This window comes from Anastrepha ludens, chromosome 5 (genome assembly GCF_028408465.1).
Source record: "Anastrepha ludens isolate Willacy chromosome 5, idAnaLude1.1, whole genome shotgun sequence".
Taxonomy (NCBI): Eukaryota; Metazoa; Arthropoda; class Insecta; order Diptera; family Tephritidae; genus Anastrepha; species Anastrepha ludens.
In genome coordinates this window covers 48,196,937-48,219,650 of record NC_071501.1, presented here as the reverse complement: position 1 = coordinate 48,219,650, position 22,714 = coordinate 48,196,937, and the positions used below count along the sequence as shown (strand labels likewise).

Sequence of the window (22,714 nt, the reverse complement as noted above, 5' to 3'; positions counted from 1 at the left end):
GTTGCCAATCTTCGAAAACAAAAAGAAATCGTACATATTAATCACTAAGTCACTTGGACGATCCAAAAACTTTGTTGTAAATACTCTTAAGCTCAAAAAATCCACAGAACGATGTGGTCGCAAAAAGAAAACGACTTGCACTATTGATAATTTAATTGTGACTCTTGCCAAAAGGTATCCTTTTAAGTCATCAAAGGTCTTTCCAGCTGAAATCCAAACTGTACTATCAGCGAGGGAACTGTAGGATGTCGATCGTACAACATGAACCTACCAGACAGAATAGCTCGTAAAGTAGAAACAAGCAAATTTAAAGAAGATGAAAACTTTTGCTCCAGAACACAAGTCATGGTGTGGACCAAAGCGCATGAAAAAATGGTATAACACTTTGGAGCTATGAAACAAAAATTAATTTATTTGGAAAAGATGCTGGGCAAAATGTCAGATGTCCTAAAGGACAAGAAGAACAAAAAAACACAGTAAAAAACCGTGGCGGCAACATAATGTTTTGAGGGATATTTCTCTTGTTATGGAGTAGGACCCATTCACTTCATCACTAGGGGAGGGGGCCCAGTTGTGACGCGGGTTTTGAAAAAAATTAAAATTTTTTCCTCAGTTCCGCAAATTGAAAAATGAAGAAGTTTAACATTTAACTATTAACCAAACGCAACTTTTCTCCAAAGAAAGTATGTTTATTTGAGTTACTCAAAAAATTTTGGAACAAATTTTTTCAGGATAACTTTTTTTAGGACAAAAAAAAAGTGGCCCAGTTGTGACGCACCTCAAGAAATTTACTGGAAATGAGAAAATATGAAAGGAATGTCACACCAATTGTTGTGATTTAATGATTTATTTATTTTGAAGGCTTTCAATGGCAAAAATAATGAAAAATACAAAAGAAAATGTCCTTCAATGGCCATAAATGACAACGATTTTTATTCATCATCGTCATCTAAATATTCCTAGTCGTCGTCCACGTCACTTTCGCAGTGTTTGCAAGTGAAATAACTTGCCTGCATGTTGGCGCACTTCAAATGAACTGGACGCTTGCATACGTTGCAATTGATCGAGTTGGCAGTTGGTTTTTTTTAAACAACAACAAAAATGTAGGAATTCGGCAGTTCTATATGATCGTAGTGCAAAAAGAAGGTGCGCCATAACTGGGCCACCCGCTGAGTCACAACCGGGTCACGATGCTATTTTGTGTATGACAAGCAAGTTTTTTATAGACACCACATAATCACATAAATCCATATAGAATCACAAAATATACGGCAAATACAATATTTTGATGCATTACACTCGCCTTTTCACTGTTAATTTCACAAAATTTTGGTACTTTGAAAAAAATCAAAATAACTTTTTCGCACGATTTTCAACACGATGTTTGGTGCGTGTATACACAATGCGACTACTAACGTTGGTGTCTGCACAAAAACTGCTGAACGTCAAACGAACATGATTGGCACGGCTCAAACTGTCATTTTCATACCGCATGTCAAAAATATTTAGCTGCGTCACAACTGGGCCCCCTCCCCTACATATTATAAAACAAAGTCGCTTTTTCTGTCCCTATGTCCCCTTATACGCTTAAATCTTTAAAACTACGCAACGGATTTTGATGCGGTTTTTTTTTAAAGATAGATTGATTGAAGAGGAAGGTTTATATCTATATAATGTGAAGAAATATATAAAGGGGGCGTGGCAATCGGTCAAAATGTGGCAAAAAAACATAATTTTTTTGTTTCCACGGCCATAAATCATAAACGAATTAACCAATTAAAATGAAACTTTCTTGAAGTTTAACTTTGAAATATTTACTTTCGTTCTGCATCAAAAAAAATAATTGATTTATTTGTTATTTAACCAAAATTGTTTAAACAAAAGCAGCTCTTTTTCCAAAAAAGCTGTTTGTGTGTGTGTTCGCTGTCAACCGAATGAAGCAACAGGCGTTAAGCGATAATCTCACCACACTTCATTAATGTTGAATTACATCGTATGGTGACGTACACTGAAGAGCAAAACTGTAACAAAATGTAATACTTTCTATTTCAACACATTTTTTTTTAGACATGTTTTAACAAATCAAATATTTTTTTTGCATAACTTTATTGGCATGTATGTACTCTCTCTCTCAAACCGGTTTGGTGTCAATGCAACAACAACAACACTAGTAGCAAGCAATAATGCAAATAAAGACAAATGTTACAGTTTTGCACTCACTCTTAATTTTCAAATTTTCCGTTATTTTTCTCGTAATTATATATTTGGTGGATTTTTAATTATTATAAACGTGACCGTGAATAAGACAAAATGTTAAATCGGGAGGTACAACGCCAAATAATTGATTTGCTGAAGAAGGGCGAGTCTATAAGAAAAATAGCTAAAAAATTCGAAGTGAGCCACATGGCTGTGCAAAGGCTGCGGAAAAATGTACCAGACGCTGTTCCCAGTAACAAAGGAGGCCGGCCAAGGAAGATAAGCGACCGCGATGCCCGCCATCTGGCAAATTTGGTAACAAGCAGCAAGGCGGTCACTCCCAAAGAAGCACTAAAGATGCTGGATATTGATGCCAGTCAGTGGACAGCCAGGCGCAGCCTGTCAAAACTGGGGCTAAAGGCAGCGGAGAAGAAAACCAAGCCAATGCTGACAAAAAGACATGTGCGGTTGAGGCGGGATTTTGTTGCGGCTCACCAAAGCTGGACAGTTGAAGATTGGGATCAGGTACGTCTTTATAAATGGATTATAAAAGACCTTTTTTCATAAAATTTCAAAACGATTGCAGGTTATTTGGTCTGATGAAACCAAAATCAATCGATTTCAGTCAGATGGTCGGGCCTGGTATTGGGTTAAAGACCCAAATGCAGTCCAGCCACATCACATCAAGCAGACAGTAAAACATGGTGGTGGCTCCATTATGGTGTGGGGCTGCATTTCCAAAAATGGTGTGGGTCCTTTAGTACGAATAGACGGTATAATGCGGAAAGAGGAATACCTGGCCATATTGCAACAAAATCTGCCGGGTATAGTGGAAAGTATGGGTCTTGCTGCTGAAAAAGTAATTTTTCAGCAAGACAATGACCCTAAGCACACCGCACATGTTGTACGAAATTGGATGCAACGCCAAAAATTTCGTAACTTGAAGTGGCCTCCACAATCACCGGACATGAACCCAATCGAAAATTTATGGAGTCATGTAAAATCGAAGCTTGCCGAATATTCAAGTCCGCCCAGTGGAGTTAATGAGCTGTGGGAGCGAACACGCGATGTATGGGATGCTATTCCGACTGACTTTGTCTTGAGGTATACACGAAGTATGCCCAATCGTTTCCACGAGCTGAAAAAATCCAAAGGATATTGGACATCTTATTAATATTTATTTTATTTATTGTAAAAAATAAAAAATGGGTTGAGTGCAAAACTGTAACATTTGTCTTTATTTGCATTATTGCTTGCTACTAGTGTTGTTGTTGTTGCATTGACACCAAACCGGTTTGAGAGAGAGAGTACATACATGCCAATAAAGTTATGCAAAAAAAAATATTTGATTTGTTAAAACATGTCTAAAAAAAATGTGTTGAAATAGAAAGTATTACATTTTGTTACAGTTTTGCTCTTCAGTGTATGTATGTATGTATTTACGAATCGCTCGCATTATTTCATTTCGGACATATGTACATATGTATCTATGTATGTACTGAATTCCATGTAATTATATGTACATACATACAATTTTACAGCGAAATAAAACGCTATTTTCAGGATCTATATTAGTAAATCGCACATAATTAAAATACAGTTTTTGAATAGTTTTTATTGATTCGGAGCGCGTTTAGTTTGCTATCAATTCCATACAATAACATTTTTTGTCATTTACTTTTTACGACAACTAATAGCTTATTTTCGAAGCGATTTCAACAAATGGGTACAACATTAATCCTTATCCAATTTAATACCTTAAATACATTGTTGTTTTCATATAGATCTATGTATATGGCTCTTTACAGCATATAATTAAAAACAATATTTTTCAAGATATTACAACAGTAATTAGTAATTGAGATCTACCGGAAAAATTGCGTTAGCTGTTGCGTCATCCGGCATTGCCGCTACTCTTTTGGAAAGAGGCCGAACCACACACTCTACAATGAAGCACCCGCTGAAAATCGCCACCGATGATGATAACAGCGTCTGTAGTGTTTCTAGACAGAGCAATACAGGAAAATTGATGCGTGACTGCTCATTAATAGTCTGGGACGAAGCTACCATGTCAAACAAGACGTCTGTGGAAGCACTGGATAGGACAATGCGCGATTTGCGCAACAAAAATGCACCTATGGGTGGATGTACAATTCTGTTCTCAGGAGATTTCCGTCCAATCCTACCAGTTGGGACTCGAGGAACACGTGCTGACGAAAATATACTACTCGGTTGATACTGTTCTCGATTTGGAAGAAGCTGTTCAATTTCCTACAGAATTTCTAAATTCTTTGAAACCGTCTGGACTCCCTCCTCACAAAATGGAGCTGAAAATAGGTTGTCCTGTTATTTTATTAAGAAACCTAAGTCCACCTAAACTTTGCAATGGCGCGCGTTTGATGGTGAAATCACTGAAAACTTTCATAATAGAGTGCACAATACTCACAGGATGTGGTACCGGAGAAGATGTATTGATTCCCCGAATCCCTCTGATACCATCGGATCTACCATTCCAATTTAAACGCTTACAATTTCCGGTAAAGACATCTTTTGCAATGACCATTAATAAATCTCAGGGTCAAACCTTCAACGTTGCAGGCTTAGATTTGAGTGTTGACTGTTTTTCACATGGCCAACTGTATGTCGCTCTTTCAAGAGTAACCTCTAGAGAAAACATGTTTGTATTGTCTAATGACAAGAAATATAAAATAAATACATATGTAAAAATGCAAAAAGTTAATATGCAAAAATGTAGGGTATGAATTTAGATATCCCAAATATAGCAGGAAATCTTCATGCTATAAAGAAAGGAGAATTGTTTTACTCCAAATTTAACGCGTGCGGGCCACGGGCAATAATGAATAAGCCAAAACTACTGGATCGATTTTAATCATTTTTTCAGTGAGTGACATAGGGTATATATTTTATACCCGTGCGAAGCTGGGCGGGTTGCTAGTCACCAATAAAATGGATAAATTTATTTACACAAGAATTGATGCTACCATTCGCTGAGGAGAATATGCCACTTTGGTGGATTTTTATTCAAAATAATGACCCAAAACACTACTCAACACAACTCAGATGCAATTGAATATCTATTATTATTAATTTAAAACACTTGCATAGGTATCGCTCGTGAAAAAAGTTATTTCTCGTGTTTTTACAAATTATAATAGTCGACTTTTCTTTTAAAGGTTGTATTAGTTTTTATCTTTAGAATCTTGAATACACAAAAATAGTACATCGAAAACCTGTGCATACACAAGTTAATTTGATTGAAGGTAAATTAATTTGTATATCTCAATTGCTTTACATAAATCTAATAATGCATATAATGAACCGATATCTAGATGCATCTGACCTTACAACACTTATTGCGTTGTTATACATTTTAATTAAGTGTATATAACTTTAAGTTGAATTTATTTAAAATGTATATTAATTAATGTAGTAGTCTGTAAGAACCTCTGTAGACGAATAAATAAATAAATAAAATTCATCTAACAATACATCTTTTCTATTCAATCACGTAAAATTTTGACTACAAAAATTATTTACTTTTTTTCTTCACTGTTTGATATCTTATACTTAAACTTCGCGCCTGGAGATCAAATGCCAATTGCCAAGTAGCTGGTTTTTTTTTGTTTTTGTCCGATACTTGGTCTTAGATCTAAAAATAAAATATATACGTAAAATTCAAGTAACGAAGCAACGAGCTCTGTGTGAAGGCCACTATTATGTTTTCTGCAAAACCAACGAACTGCACCTTGTGAGGACTCTTGCGCAACTGTGATGTGTCGTGGTTGTGGTTAAAAATTAACTAATAATAACAAGTAATGAGTCTTTTACAAGTGACGCTTAGATGTTAGTCATGAATAATTCATAGCCGGTACCTTTTTTATCTCGTCTTTGACATTTGTCAAGTAGACAGATGTACAATTTTACACGTTAGAATGTGTTGAAATTATTAAAGTTCATTATGAAAATAGTCGATCTTTAGGAACATTTATATATATATATATATATAATTGGCGCGTATACCCTTTTTGGTTGTTTGGCCGAGCTCCTCCTCCTATTTGTGGCGTGCGTCTTGATGTTGTTCCACAAATGGAGGGACTTATAGTTTCAAGCCGACTCCGAGCGGCAGATATTTTTTATGAGGAGCTTTTTCATGGCAGAAATACACTCGGAGGTTTGACATTGCCTGCCGAGGGGCGACCGCTATTAGAAAAAACTTTTTCTTAATTTTGGTGTTTTACCGAGATTTCAACCTGCTTTCTCTCTGTGAATTTCGAATGGTAGTCACGCACCAACCCATACGGCTACGGCAGCCGCAACATATCGCAAAATTCGTGTTTTTTTGCTGGAACAATCGTCCAAATGAGTCGACAATTCAAACGTTAGAGAAAGAATTTGAAGAAACTGATTCTGTCGAGAATAGAAAAAGGGTTGACAGACCAAAACCTGAACGCTCTATTGAGAATATTGCTGTTGTAGCACAAAGTGTTGCTGAACAACCTCCAACATCGACATCTCGACATTCTCAACAATTAGGTATTCATGAATCGATCGTGTAGCGCATTTTACCTGTAGACGGATTTAAACCGATGCAAATTTAAATTTCTCGATTTTTCGACTTTTCCTTCTGAAGCTTTGCCAACAACAAATAACTTTGACGCTTTTTTTTTGCTTGCTGGGAATCAAGAATAATAAAATAAAGGATTGCGACTGTCAAATTTACCATGACCCCCGTATTGCGAATAAACAAAAATAAGAAGAAAAGTAAGCGAGAGCAAGTGAAAACTGCCAAACATAAGAAACATTTTTTTTACACGGTTTCATCAGCAGTAAAAGCAAAAAACTGCATTTGGAAGTATTGTTATTGTTGTTGTTTTTAGAATTTAACTCACGGCACTTCATTTTTGTTATTTAGTTTAATTTAAAAATCGCAAATTTTAAAATCATAATATTTATTAAGCCATTCACTGAACATTCATAAAACAAGTAACTTTCTTTCTTTTTGATTGTTTATTCGCGGCACTGACGTCATCGGTTAAAATCAAAATTGCAAAACTAGTGGTTTTCGGAAGGCACCACATTCTGTATTCTGTACACCGGTGAAATGGTGTTTTTTGTGTTCCAGTGCCTCTGGGCTGTTTACGCTCTATTGAGAGGGCATTTCGTTCTTAGGTCATTAAGTCAAAAATGAAACAATATATATATATATATATATATGTTGTGTATGTATAATGTCCTTTTCCCATGCTTCCAACAACCTGTGTGTACACACACCGTATTTTATTATATATACATACATATGTATGTATGTATGTATGCACGTCTACGATAGCTGCCGCTCGCTTAGGCAAACAACATCTAGAAGTAGGGATATGAAATTTGTCTGTATTGAGTGATAACATCAACTACTCCAACGTTACAACAAATAAGCTGAAAAAACTAGCTTCTTGAGAAACATGAATGAAGAAATATGTGCAACAGATTAACAAGAGAAAAGTAGGTAGGAATCGTAAGTCGGCCCGGTACTAATCACAAAGATAAATTTTATATTATGTTTATTATTTTGAATTTAGTTTTTAATCATAAAGTATTGTAAAAAATACTTTATATACAAGTACATACATACATATATACTTGAGACGAATATATTACTTTTGTTTTGGTAAGTTGTTGTCGAAGGGCCATATTTTTGGGAGATTTTAATTTTAAACTCACAGGTTTAGGTCGAGCTTCATTCCTAACGTATTTCGTAGAAGTTTGGATGATGACAATATCCGATGAGGCGTCCCTTGGAATGCTTGAGAGAAAGATTCTGCGGAAGATTTTTGCACTTTTGCTCGTTGGTGACGGCGAGTATCGTAGGCGATGGAACAGTGATCTGTATGAGCTATACGACGACATAGACATAGCACAGCGAATAAAGCTCTAGCGGCATTATCGGCTGGATCATGCCGTCCGAATGGATACAAACGCTCCGGCTCTGAAAGTATTCCATACGGTACCAGCTGGTGGTAGCAGAAGAAGGACTTGGCTTTACTTGGTGTGTCCAACTAGCGCCGGTTAGCACGAGAAAGAAACGAATGGCGTGCTTTGTTAAGCTCGGCCGAAATCGGTTAAGCGGTTATCACGCCAATCAAAAAGAAGTGTTGTTGGAATGCCGACTCGATCAAACATAGCTTTTAGGGCCCACAATAATGCCGCTTACGTTTCACTCTCGATCCGTTCTCAGTCAGGTAAAATATCATTCAGAAAAGAGTAATGTATGGATTGATACTATCGGCAACATTCAAGTTTCGATTCTAAATGAATTATTGTTTGGGCGAGGTCGTCAGACTCAGACCAACACGACCCCAAGTGTAATTGCTATTACCATATTGCAAGTCTGAATTGTGAAGTGGGTTAGACTGTATAATGTGAACACGATGACGTTTTGCCAGATCGACAATGGTTATGATCAGAACTTTGGTGTGGAACGGCACTTGCTGTTCTTGTATCCAATACAATTTCATTTTTCACATATGATTATGTCGAATTTATCCTGATGCCGCAGAGGTTTGCCATTGCTTGCCGAGGGGCAAACACTGTTAGAAAAAATCGTTTATTTCTTTTGATGTTTCATGTCCACAATATGCGTGTAATGGTAGCCACATACAATCTCGACCGTTAATATGGCATCACTTTCACATGCTTCGTTTCCTTTTTACAATGGCCAGCGTTACAGCACAGCACTTTGCCACACAAAGAAATAGTGAATGAATGCCGCCCCGGCGTTTGTTTTTAATGTTGATACATTGAACGTATGTATGTTTGTATGTATGTATGTACCTACATACACAGCAGTAGATCAGTGTGTTTCAGGACAGGCTAAGAAGTGAACCATTTGGGACGGTACTAGTCCGCACGTATTCTTCAACAAAAGTAAATAAGCCAAGTTTGTTTTTGTAATTGTCTGCACCTGCGCCATGGACGTGCTTCGTTTTAAATAACTAAATGAACGGGTAGTATACAACCAGTATCTTTAATGAGATTGTCCTTAGAATTTACTGCAGGGATGTTTAAACTTCTGTATTGTCGCTTGGCCTTGATTTTCTATTTCATTAAATATTTGAATTTATTCTGTCTTTGTTTTGAATGTGAATTTGTTCTGTCTATTGAAACACCTAAAAGGTTTTCCTGGAATTTTTTAATGGGAAAAATTCCATAAGAGATCTGCCCAACTATCGCTAAGAAACTCATTGGATATGTACGAGTACGTAGGCACATACATATGGGCATAAGTACAATTTTCTTTGTATGAGTGGATTTTGAATCAAAATTTGTATGAATTTGAAGTACCATACTACATATGTATATGTGTGTGTAAAACATAAATATATGTATATGTAATTCAAGATTACAGCATCATTTACCTACTTTTTAGGAATATTCCATATATTAAAATAAGGGCATAACGTATTAGTCTAGACTAATATAGATACTTGAGTAGTAAAGTCGTCTCTCGACGAACAAAACTAAAACTCTACAAGACTCTCATCATGCCCGCCCTAACGTATTGCGCAGAAGTTTGAACGATGGCCACATCCCATGAGGAGTCCGTTGGAGTATTTGAGAGAAAAATTTTGCGGAAGAGTTTTGGACCTTTGCACGTTAGCGGTGGCAATTATTGCAGGCGATGGAACAATGAGCTGTGTGAGTTTTACAGCGACATAGACATGATGCAAAAAATAAAGAAGGAAGGTAGGCCTTCTCTACGTTGAAAGGATTAGGCGGAGAAGGACTTGGCTTCACTTGGTGTGTCCAACTGGCCAAAATCGCGTAAAGCGGTTATCGCGCCAATTAAGAAGAAGAAGATAGCGTATTAGTCTCCTGGACATCTACGTAGGCATCTTATGATTACTGATTAGCACCTGCTATGATTCCACTATGCGAAAGGAGCATCGAGCATCGTGCTTCGCCATTACGTCACGTTTGATTATTAACGGGAAGCGTTAATTTGCCATTTATAAAACAAAAACGATGAAAATAAAGGGGGTTAAATCCTAAAACAACTTGCCTCATTCTTGCCTCACATCTCCTTTAGGCAAAGGTTTATATGTATGTATCTTGATACTTGTGCCAGGCAATATAATGCCTATGGAGACAATTCATGGCTCATGAAGAACAATAAATAGTTTCAGAAGTATTTCGTGACTACCATTTAATAGTGCCCGGGTTCGCACCCCGTTTTGAGCACGAAGCAGCAAAATTATAGTAGAAGTTTTTCTAATAGTGGTCGCCCCTCGGAAGGCAATGACAAATCTCCGAGTGTATTTCTACCATGGAAAAGCTCCTCATAAAAAATATCTGCCGTTCGGAATTGGCTGGAAACTTTAGGCTCCCCCCCATTGTGGAACAACATCAAGGCGCACGCCACAAATAGGAGGAGAAGCTCGGCCAAACAACCAAAAAGGGTGTACGCGCCAATTATATATACATATATGTTTATAACATTTATCAAATTACTATTTTTACTCTGTCCACTTTTCTTTCCCGGTTTTTTGCTGTCTTAACTATTAATTTTCAAAACTGCATCAAGCAAACCCAAAATTTCCATCACGCAAAATCAGTTTTTTTTTTTTCATTTAGTAAAAAAATGATTCAAAAGCTAAATTGGAATTTCATTTTGCGCCACCTTGTACTAATGTTAACCACTTCCGATCGTTGTTCCATATGGTGAATGATTTCTAAGTGGTGCTCTTTTGTGTTATCAGAGAGATATGACATATGGTCGCCAATTTAATGACAATTTTCAGTATTTTATATATGTAATAGTTAATTTACCGGTATTAATTTGTAAGTCAGTACATTTTGTTTGGGTAGCGTGCCGGCGATTGAAAGTCAGCCAGGTACTCATTTTGACACCTTCCATTTTAGTATGACTCCTGAAGAATAGGAATTTTAACCGAATATCCGTTATTTTAATTGCATGTTTGTTATGTTTGGGTGCATTTGTATGTATGTATGTGTTTGCATCCAGCTTTGAGCATTTGAGTTTGCTAAAAGTAGGTTGTACATACATATACAGTGCACTCGCGATAACTCGAACTAATTAAAACAGGCGCTGTTCGATTTATCGAATTTGTTCGACTTATCAATTGAGTGTGCTATGTTAAAAAAACAGTCTTCGATATCGATTTTTTTCAATTAAATTTATTTATTTATTTACATATGGACATGAACATGAATATGTTTAAAATAATTAATTCGTTTCAATATTTTTCATCAAATATTTGGCAGTCTTTGTGTCAGTTACACAAAAAAGTCAGCTTTAACAGAAAAGTTAGGCCGAAAAGAAAGTTGTAATGTGTGTTTGTCTTTTCTTGCCTGCAGCAATGTTGAATATGGCTTTTTCACGCAGCAATTGAAGAGTGTTAACCTTTGCGGGGCTTACTTGTTCAGTTGTGGCCCACTGAATTACCTTATTGATAGAGCTAACTGCCTCAGATGATATCCGCTCACATGTCTCAGTTGTGTTGTTAAACTCAGACTCAGAATCACTAGTTTCAATTATTTCTTCTGTGTCGGTAAATTCGGCACCATCATTCCATTTGTTAACATCATGAAGCGTAAATTCGACCTGTAAATTATGTTTTTCATAAAGAAGTCAAAGTTTTAAAACATATATTCCAGTCAGAATACCTGTGGGGCTAAATTGTTAAGCTTATTAAGAATAGAGTCTGTTACTATCTGGTTTTCTTCCAACAATTGTTTTTTTAAAACGCTCAATGGAATATTATCTTCATCAGAGTCGCCTAAGTTATCAAAACTCAAAATGTTTTTCCAACATTTGGATACAGTTTCCTTTTCTAACCCACTCCATTATCGATTAGAAGAAGAGCCTTCTCAGGTAGTCCCCCTCTTTCAAATATTTTCTTACCTTGGTTAAAAAAATTGTTTTAATGAATCTGGATTTTACCTGCGGCACGAACGAATTATGAAACCAGTCTTTGAAAATCGCCGAAGTCATCCAGGCTGATTTGGAATTTTTGTGCTCCACCGGACAGTTAAAATTTTTGAAAACACGAGGATTTCTTGCTTTGCCAATAACGAGAAGTTTAAGCTTATGGTTGCCGGTAGCGTTAGTGCATGCCATAAATGTAAAACGCTGCTTTTCAGACTTTCTTCCCGGTGCTTGTTTTTCCGACAACGAAACATAAATTTTCTCAGGAAGAAGTTTCCAGTACAATCCGGACTCGTCGGCGTTATAGATTTGGTCGGCACATATCTCCATTTCCTTTATTTTTTCTTGTAAAGCCATTTTGAAAGGGTCTACCAGCTCTGGCTGTGATGACAGTTTTTCTCCAGAAATTTTTAACAAGCGTACTCCATAACGTTTCTTAAAGTTTTGAAGCCACCCGTCACTGGCAAAAAATGTAGAATTTTCCCCACACAACTGGGTATGAAAAGCTTTCGCTTTTTCTTTCAAGATGAGTCCACTTATTGGGTAATTCTTTTTTCTTTGGGACAGAAACCATTTGTATAAAGCGGCTTCCATTTTAATAAACTCAGAAGCTTTTAAAGTTCTCCTCTTCCCAGGACCCAAAAACGTGTTGTTTACTGCTTTTAAAATTGACTTATCTTTCTTTTTTATAAGACTTATGGTGGACTTGGCTACCCCATATTCCTTCGCTAGAGAAGTAACACTACGTCCACGTTTAATTTTGTTAAGGACTTCAGCCCTCTCTTTTAATGTTAAACACTTCAACCTTTTACGATCCATTACTCACGTGCACTGTTACACTACAAATGACAAATTTAAAGCAATTTGGTCAATGCAAGATGTTGTTCCCATAAAACTAACGGAATATTAACGTCGAAATATTCATATGGACAATACACTAGTATACATATAATTTATATACATATACTATTACATATGTATGTATGTACAAAATGTACATGTTTGAAAAGAATGTGTGTACAAATAAATTTGTTTTTTTGTTCGAGTTATAGCGCTTTAATATTGTTCGAGTTACAAAGAAGTCAATAGGGAAAAAAATGTGTTCGAGTTAGCACGTCGTTCGACTTAGCGGCTATTCGAGTTACCGCGAGTGCACTGTATATACATATAGTAATTTAAGACATTCGTCAATATACTCATGTACTCACATATTTGTTATTTATACAAAACCTTTCTTTTTCTTTTTTCAGTTTACACTCGATCGGCGATCTCTTCCTTGCTCAAACATGAATCGTAGCATTACAAATTATTACAAAAAGTGAGTTGCATTCATTTATATGTTGCTAATCAATTACATGCATTTTTCTTTCCCACATATTTTGAGATACCTACTTTTAACAAATTGTGCAAAAACATTTCCATGAAATCGTGCTGAAATAGTAACCTGCTATTAAATTTAGCAACATGCGCACTGGACTCAGCTGCAGGATCGTTTATGAATCTAACCCTTCTACAAAATGACCAAATGATGTTGTTATATTATATTATTTTAAGCCAAAAGGTAAAAGAAGGGTGTGTTAGAAATTACCTTCAATTAATTTGATGATCATTATAAGACCTGAAACATTAACTAATGATGGAAGTATGCACGCTCAAAGCAATAGTCACCCACCTTCGTATAGGGGTGCACTAGTCGGCAGACTTAAAAACCGCAAGGATCGTACCGCAATGTCAGCGGCCACGCCGGGGGCGACAATGACGAGTCAAGCCCACTTGCAATCAACGGTAACATCATAGTCATCCTGCAAACAAGCAAATTGTTGCAATCCGTCGCCATGACATACCTGTGCATTACTGGCATTTGTGTCATTTGTTGACATTTATATTGTATGAATGTACGCATCAAAATGTATGTGTGTATAAGGGTTGCCAATACTAAAAGTTTAAGCTTTTCATGTAACAGCAACTACATTTTCATCGCATTCCTATAGTTTCACAAGCATTACATGCAACGCAGAAAATTTGTAAACGGCTGTTACAGTATGACCTAACAACGATCCTGACACCTCAATATCTGTATGCCTCCACAGGCAAAGTATTTCGTGTCCACATCGTAATGACTAACCCAAAAAATTGGTGGAATAGAAAAACAATCGGGGTAGATTATCTTGAATCATATAATTTCACCTTGTGGTGTATACAGGCTGTGGAAGTGAAAGTTTTCATGACAGCTGGTGGTGATATGCAATTTGTTTCTAGCCTCATGGCAACACAAAGTAGTTTCAAATGTGATTATTTGACTGTAAGAAAAATACACAAAGCTTGGAAAATGTATCGGGTTTTTTTTTTTAGCTGCATGAGAACTATTGATATTGATAACTATGGTTTGACAGTTGAGAATGGCAAACTGTGTTGACATTTCTGTTCAGTAAGGTTTGGCAAGTTGGTTAAGGTCAGAAAAACACTTCCAAATTGTGGAAATTAACTTAAAAAAAAGAAACCTGTTCGAGGAGTTCATAGAGCGAAGTTTTGAAGAAGACGCCGCAATGTCGATTCGTCGTCGTTTTTAACTCGTTGGCCTTTGTCCTTCCACTACGTGGAAAATTTTATGGAAGGATCTTTGCTTACGGTCCTGTAAAATACAGCTCGTGCAAGAATTGAAGCCAAATGGCCATCAGTTGCGTTGCATTTTTGCTAATTGGGCTCATTTATTGGAAAAAGTAGTCAAAAATTGGACTGATCGAATGGACCTTGCAACTCGTAGCCGCGTCGGACATATGCCGGATATTAATCATATTCGAAGAATAAATGCCATGAAATTATCTACCAAAATGCATTCAAACAATATTTCTGTTTTGTATTATCATTTTAAGTTCTAAGCTCTTAAAAAAACATCCGATACAACTCTTGGTATAACCTAATTCCCAAAAATGTTGAAACATTAATGAGTCTTTGCTCCTTAAAAAAAAATCGCGAAAACCACACCAAACTTGGTACGCATATTGTCTTTAATTTCATTTCGTAAACTCGGGCAGACATATTTTTATAAATTAAGACCTGAAAAGTTGAATACAAAATGTTTTGCAGTAGTTAAATATGTCTATTACAGTGATCGAAATTAAAAATAACAAGCAAATGTTAGATCCAAAAAAATAACTCGGATTTGACCGCATAACTCAAAAGATGCTAATTGCTCTGCCCAAAATTGCTATTTTTCTAATCGCAAATCTTGTATCTAATCGCAAATCAAATGCTATATAAAAATACATTTATTTTCCCAAAATATGGAAATACTTGGACATCATCATGATAGTCCAATCAAGAAAAGGTGCAACGCTGCGATCATCATAAAGTATACCAATCAAATTACTGCCTTGCCTCGCCTCTTTTCGAAAATATATTTATATGCTATGTAAATAAAATACTTTCCTTAATAGTATGTCATCATACCAACACAACAATTTGGATTTCGCGAGAAATGCGGAACTATTGAACAGTTAAATCGCATATCATTATATGGTATTTCAAAAGTAACGCCTAAATGTCAGTAGTGTCAGTTCCTTTTGTTTGTCGAGTAAACAGATGTACAATTTCACTCGATAGAACAACGCGATAAAATTATTAAAACTTATAAAGAAAATAAACGATTTTGAACCCCTTGCCGTAATGAATCGATTTCAAATAATAAATTCGAAAGGTATTAGAGTTTATTTTCACAACAGCAGTATTGTCGTATTGTGCAGTGTCTATGTCAGAGCCATTTACATTTCGGCTCGGCTTTGCAACACTTGGGCCAGAGTTTCGTTGAGCTAAATGGCACGGCAAGGGATTAAAAACAAAATATCGGAAAATTCATGATTTTTGATTTCATATTTTTGAGTTGATTTTGATATAATAAACGATGGAAGATTATTAAGACCTAATCCCTTTGAATTGGATGAAACTGAGTTTTACTAAAAAAAAAAATCTTAAAAATCAACGCGCATTTTGGCCCATTTGAAAAATTCAATGGGCTAAAAAACTTCATACTCGGACTTTTTAATTTAATTTTTGTACAAAGTTTGAAAGTTTGCCGCATATGCTTTTGTTGTAGTATAAGCTATAGTTTTACAAAAAAAAATATTGAAATTAAAAAATAAATAAATAGTCAAAAATTGTCAATATGTAGTGGTGTACACTTTTTTTGACACTGGCTTATATCAAATCGTATGTGATCATAAAATTGTAAGGTATATTAATATAAAAAATAGAAAATCTACATCTGCCCTGAAGTGTTGCGCATTCAACATCCGCAAGTGATCGCAATAACATTTCTTATTACTGTAAACACTGTAATTGTAATAATTAAATATACGATTACGATTCGTTTGTTCAATTACAATTATGTAATTTTATTTTGAAATTTATTTATTTATTTATTGAGCTTTCTTGGTATTTTCCATTTATAATATATTATATGTAGCATTAATTTCATACATTTTGTTTTTTGTTTTTGGGTGATTTGCTTAATGCTACGATTATTTTATACAATATACAAAAATAAAAACATATGTTAATCGATTACGGTAATTGTAAACCTTCAGTTTTTAGAATTTTAATTAACGTATTGTACTATATTCGCAATCATTCATTACAGTAATGTTAATGCTAAAAATTTTCCGGATTGTAATCACAGTAATCGCAATCCTAGGTACAAAATGAAAATGCTGGCTTAATCCTAAATTATTAGCTCAGTGAATGTTGGGAATTTAAAAAAAAAAAAAATAGGAAATTGGTACAGTTTTTCATAGGCATAATGAGCAAATAATTCACTATAATTCTTGAGGCGAGTTAAGGGTTAAATATCATATAATGCATGCATTTGTAATTGCAGCGCGCCGTGCTACATATCCTTGGTATTGTGTTTTTTTTTATCATGCTATAAATTGCAATACATTTTCGGGCGTCGTTTGGCGCAATCATGACGACTCTAATTCGCTTCAGAACAGCTATAAAGCCTTGAAGAATCTCAATCTCAAACACTCGATTTTGGGTGTGGCGCCAGGTAGGAAAGGCAAAAAACGCAAGACAGATATGTACATACATACATATATTCTTGAAACTAAAAGAAGCAACGGAAATCGAAAAAAGTGGTTGCATTACATTAGTTGCACACGTATTCGTATGTAAGTATAAGTATGTGTAGATGCTTATTAACGGTTCGTTTAAACTGTGTAATATGCAAAAGAAATGTAAATTTCATATCAAATGCAATTATGTGAATTACTTAATTTCAGCACAAGCACTGATCATAGTTTGCCTTCATTAGGAGACATGATTGGAAGGGTAAACTTTTGTTGATTGTTAAAATAATGACACATTTTCTAATTTATGCGTGTAGTTGTATTCTTTGCGTAAGTACCAAAGATAACTACGTTCGGTGTGAGTTTTCGCATTTGAATTTCTCTAAGCGGTTTTTCCCGCACTTCCGCCAAAAATACAAATACGTCTATATGTACTTTAAGAGCCATTTATTTCAAACTAATTTCTGTTTCCTTTCCTTTTCTTTTGCCAATTTCAGGATGGAAAAGGACCGGAGTAACAACAATGATATAAGTCATAATAATAACTGCCAAAATAATTGTCATAAAAGCAATAGCGATCATAAGAGTTATAAATTGCAGAATACCTCAAGAAACAGTCAAAGACAACAGCCGTACAACATACAAAACCGTTGGAAATTCTCGGCAAGCGTTAGCAATATTGAATCTACTGATAAGACTTGCGACACAATATCTCCGTTTGCTGCAACGTCGTCTAAGTTGCTGCCATCAAAAACATCAAGCTCGCTGGAATATATGCGCCAGCCACAAAAATCACCACCGTCTTCTACACTGACAGCGTCAGAAACTGCAGTGTTGACAACCAAGAGTGCTGCAGTCTTCAATGTGGAAACAGCTGGTGCTTCTTCAACGTCGCCATCGTCATCATCCGTAGATTCAGTTTTGTTACGGGGATGGTCTTCAATGCCCACCACTTCAACCGATACCTCGCATTTGCTCACCAAAATTAATAGCCGAAACGCTACTAGGAAACGTAAAAGACAAGATTCAATCAATGAAGTACAAGTAGTAAGTTTATCATCATACATATGTACATACATACTTTAATATGTCTAAGAAATTTTATCGCTTGACTTAACGTGGCTATGTGAAAATGAACTCAATATTCTATGTTTGAATGTCCCAAAATGGGTGGACTTAGTCATATTTTGCTAGACGTACCTTGTGATGCTATGAAATAAGAAAAAGAAATATAAAAGCGAAAAGCAAAAAAATAATTTGGAAGTGTAACGATTTAACGTTAATTAGATAAACGCTGAGTGGTGATGAGAAAACTCCGCAAACGGTTAATAGATCCAGCGAAGTGTTGAAACGGTGAGAAGTAAATGTTTCTAATCTTAGCCTCGGGAAAGTAATGAGGGAAGAAAAAGGTCTCCGTAGCCTTCAGCCCAGTTCATCTTTACTACACTAGAGACTTGAGTTAATCGTTAGTCTCGCCGCAAGAATTCCTTTCATGCGCCCGTTTAATACTCGCTATATCATAGAAAGTAGTGGTTCGGTGAGCTTGACTGGAAAGGTATTGTGTTTGTCTAGGAATACTCAAAGGGTCTAAAGGAGCTCGCACACCCTACTCACAGGCATAAATGTGTAGAGGATAGCGCAAATATTTTTACATTTCTCAATTTGTCAATATGTGCTGATATGTGCCGGGCCGGTTTCCTCTTTCTCAGATATTTGAATAAAATTTGTACCAAATATACAAGAGACACTTTTTATTGTAGATTTAGATAAATCCAAGGTAATTATATGCTTTATAGAATAAGTGGAAAAATTTATCAAAAAAGTGAAGGGGGATACCAATCGATGCGTATTGACCCCAGGATTACAAATCTGAAGGAGCAATATGTTTTTGTTTTCCCCGCTCAAAAGTCGGTAATAAAAAACACTTATGTCGTTGCTCTTTTCAATCACTAAATACACGAAAATTATTACACACGGTAATATTTTTAAACAATATTTCCTACAAAAACTCGGTAAATAGTAACATTAACTTATTATATATATGTATATATAAGTGTTAATAATAATGTATACAAAGCTCGCATGGCGAACGAAAAGTTAACTGAATCATGCTTGGTATTGTCACTCTATTGAAATGTATCGATCGTACATTTATAAGGTGTTAGATGGTCAATTACTTAATATCGCAAGATTTACATATTTACAATATATTAGCGGTGGAATTTGGAATGGAGATATATTTAATCACATCATTTTTATCAGAGATATACAGGCAAATAAATATATTTAAAAAAAAATCAGAAAGAAGCGCGACTTTTTATTCCAAATTTTCACTATAAAATAATATTTTATCGGAGATATACAAGCAAATGAATAAATTAATTTTTTTTTATAAAAAATAGCGCCGCAGACTAAAATTTGTAATAAAAAGTCGCGCGATTTCTTTTGCTCCTACAGATTTGTAATCCTGTCAATACGCATCGATTGACTTTTTTTGATACATTTTTCCACTTATTCTATAAAGTATGCCATTTACCAAAACTAAAATTCTTTCCGCTTTCATCGGATCTAGATTTGCAATGTGACTTGGTTTTATATCCATTGAAATTGTTTAATGTTGTTTAATATTCATAAAATACGTCCAAAGTATTTGATTTCCTGCAGAATTTAGTGTAAAATTGTAAACCCCTCTCGCATGTTTATGTAGTGAAAATTAGCTTTTCTATCTCATCATATAAAATGATAAAATCGATAATTTTACTCACAACAGACACAAGTCTAACGCATCCGAATCGCTGCTTCGAGGTGGCCAATTCGCGTCACCAAGCCGGCCGGAAATGTATTGACTTTTTTAAGATGCGATTTTTCCAGTAACCAGATGCGGCAAATTTATTAACATAGCCGTAAAGCGGTCCATTTCGTACATGAGAGATATATTTGTATGAGTGTACATACATGTGCTGAGTCTGCTACACGTGTTTGAATGCGAAATAACTGCCTGTATCAAAATACCATGCGTTTTAAAAATAAGTCGACCGACAAACCAACCTTTAAATATTTCTGTTTTCGTTTTCTTCTTGGTGCCTATGATCATGAACGCCGCAGGATCTAAACATAAACAACTAACTATACATAAATGTAACTTGTATTTTGGTTTTTGCCGTTGAAATTCAAACATAACATGCATAGCATAGCTTGCATTACTTCCTTAAAGCTGTAATTTTTGACTTCCTAAAGTAAACCATCTTGCCAAGATGTCTGTGAACGGGCCAAATGTCGTTCCTATGAATATTTAATTAGACAACGTTATACGAATATATGTGTGTATGTATGTATATGCATGTATGCATACACACAGTTAGTACATACCGTTCCGTTGGTCCCTCCAAACTTGTGTATCGTTTATAAGTGTGTGCCTACACATGCATATACACATATATAGGTATAATGGTGTGTATAAAGTGTATATATACACATAAGTTTGAGGACATATGTACATCAGTACGTTAGCAGTACTGGTTTCTATTTCAATGATAACTTTTCAAGACTAATCGTGCGCCTCAATTGCTCTGAATTTTCAACCGACAGCTCTTCAGTTTGCTAGTTCCTTTTTGTGACCAAAGATAACGTGCTTTGTAATTGCTGATTAGAGTCATATCTCAGCAATAATATTATCCTGTGAAAATAACATGTGAACCCTCGCGCGGACTTTAAAACAAAAAATAACGAGGAGAAGCAAAGGTTGCAACATACATTCAAAGGAATGTACGCATAGCATAAACCTACATACATGTGTACATATGTATACACAAGAGCGCAGCCAGGGGGGAAGAGCAACGCAACACATTTCTGAATTTCCAAATCCCATCAAAAAATATTAATACCTTTGCCATTTATGTCCAATTGGTAAAGGTTTGATAATATTTATTATCGATAAAATATATATATATTATATATACATATATAAAATAATAAAATATTCTAATTAATAAAAACAAAAAGATTTTTTTATAAAACCAATAAGAAATTTGATTAAACAATAATAAATCTGCATACAAATTATTCCTTTTTCTTCTGCCATACCCTTTTATCGACTGACTGTCATAGGGACAAACTTAATGGGGGCAGCTCCTCCAGACGAGTTCTTCAATCATTTTTTGCGAAAAACTGAGAATATTTCTTATCTTAAAATGAATTACATATCAATATTCATGTTTAAATGAATATACAAAAAATTAAAAAAAAAAAAAATGGCGGCGCTACAGCTGCTCAAACGTGGCTTCTTTAATTTGCGCCGTGGAATGTACAGCCTCTTGTAATCAACTGAAATCAACCATACAAAATTTTTTCATTAAAATACGTGTTTCCGCTTTGCATTTACCTACTTTTAACAAAAAAAAATTAAAATTTTAATGTGAGAGAGAAAAAAATTACACTTTTTTATAAACAAATGGATCAAAAAATTAAAATTTTTTTTTTTAATATTTAGTTATAATTAATATTATATAAAATTTGAGGTACATGCAAAGGCCAATATGTTAAAGAAATAAAATTTTAAGTTGATATCTTGATTACTTTTTGAGTTATATTCGACAGCGCGGAAAAAAACGTATTTCGAGAAAAACGCGATTAAAGTTTTCATTTTTACTCATCTATCGTTCGACGCTCATCACTTCACTGATTTTATGGGTATTTTTAGACTTTTTATTCAGCTTAATGCATTGAAAAGATATTCTTTAGATTTTAAATGAATTTTTAATGTAAACAAAGAAAAAAAGAAAATTGGAAAGTACTGGAGGAGCTGCCTTCCTAAATTTTATATAATTATTTTATAAACTTTCTCAGCTTTATTGGAACAGTTGTGGCAAAGGCACCATAAACAATTTGTACCAATAAAGCAGCCGATTTGATTTTTTTCTTCTATTTATTTGCTCTCTAAATTGTTAAATTTTTTAAAATCCAAATCTTACTGAATAGGAATGCCAACATTGTTTGCCATTCTCAGCTGTCAAACCACAGTTATCGATATCGATAGTTCTCATGGAGCTAAAAAAATACCCTATAGTAATCAAATCTACAGAAACTATTTGGCTAAGCCAGTATCCGGTTATTAAAAATAACAAAGCTTTCCCATATGCGTCCGTAGAAGACAAGCCGTGGAACGTTTTCTGATAATTTCGAAAATCCCTGTTGCTGAAACTTGATGGAGATGTATAAATGATTGCAAAGGAACATTTTTATTTTTTCATTTGGGCAATCAGTTCTATGTCACTTTATTTTTTTTCATTTAAAAAATATTTAATTAAGTATAAGACTGTAAGAGACTTTACAATAAATAGTATACAAATTTCTATATGTATATTTGTCAATTTTGGCAATTTATTAATCTTTTTTTTAAATATTTTATATACTACCAAGGCGAATCTGGTAAAGGTGGTGTTGGTAAATCAGGTGATGTGTTTTATTTCTTTCGCTGTGTCCATGTGGCTGTCAGTAC

The 22,714-nt window shown here is 35.0% G+C and overlaps 1 protein-coding gene across 2 annotated transcripts in view; it reads left to right on the top strand.

The window, feature by feature from the left end:
• Positions 1–22,714, top strand: part of LOC128863014 (G1/S-specific cyclin-E) — a 42,305-nt gene that overhangs the window by 4,150 nt on the left and 15,441 nt on the right. The window contains exons 2-3 of one of the 2 annotated variants that reach the window (XM_054101896.1): positions 13,405–13,472; positions 17,715–18,264. In XM_054101896.1, the coding sequence (XP_053957871.1) occupies positions 13,441–13,472; positions 17,715–18,264 (582 nt within the window). In that variant the 5' untranslated portion in view covers positions 13,405–13,440. The remainder of the gene's footprint in view (positions 1–13,404; positions 13,473–17,714; positions 18,265–22,714) is intronic. The other variant, XM_054101898.1, reaches the window with a different exon arrangement.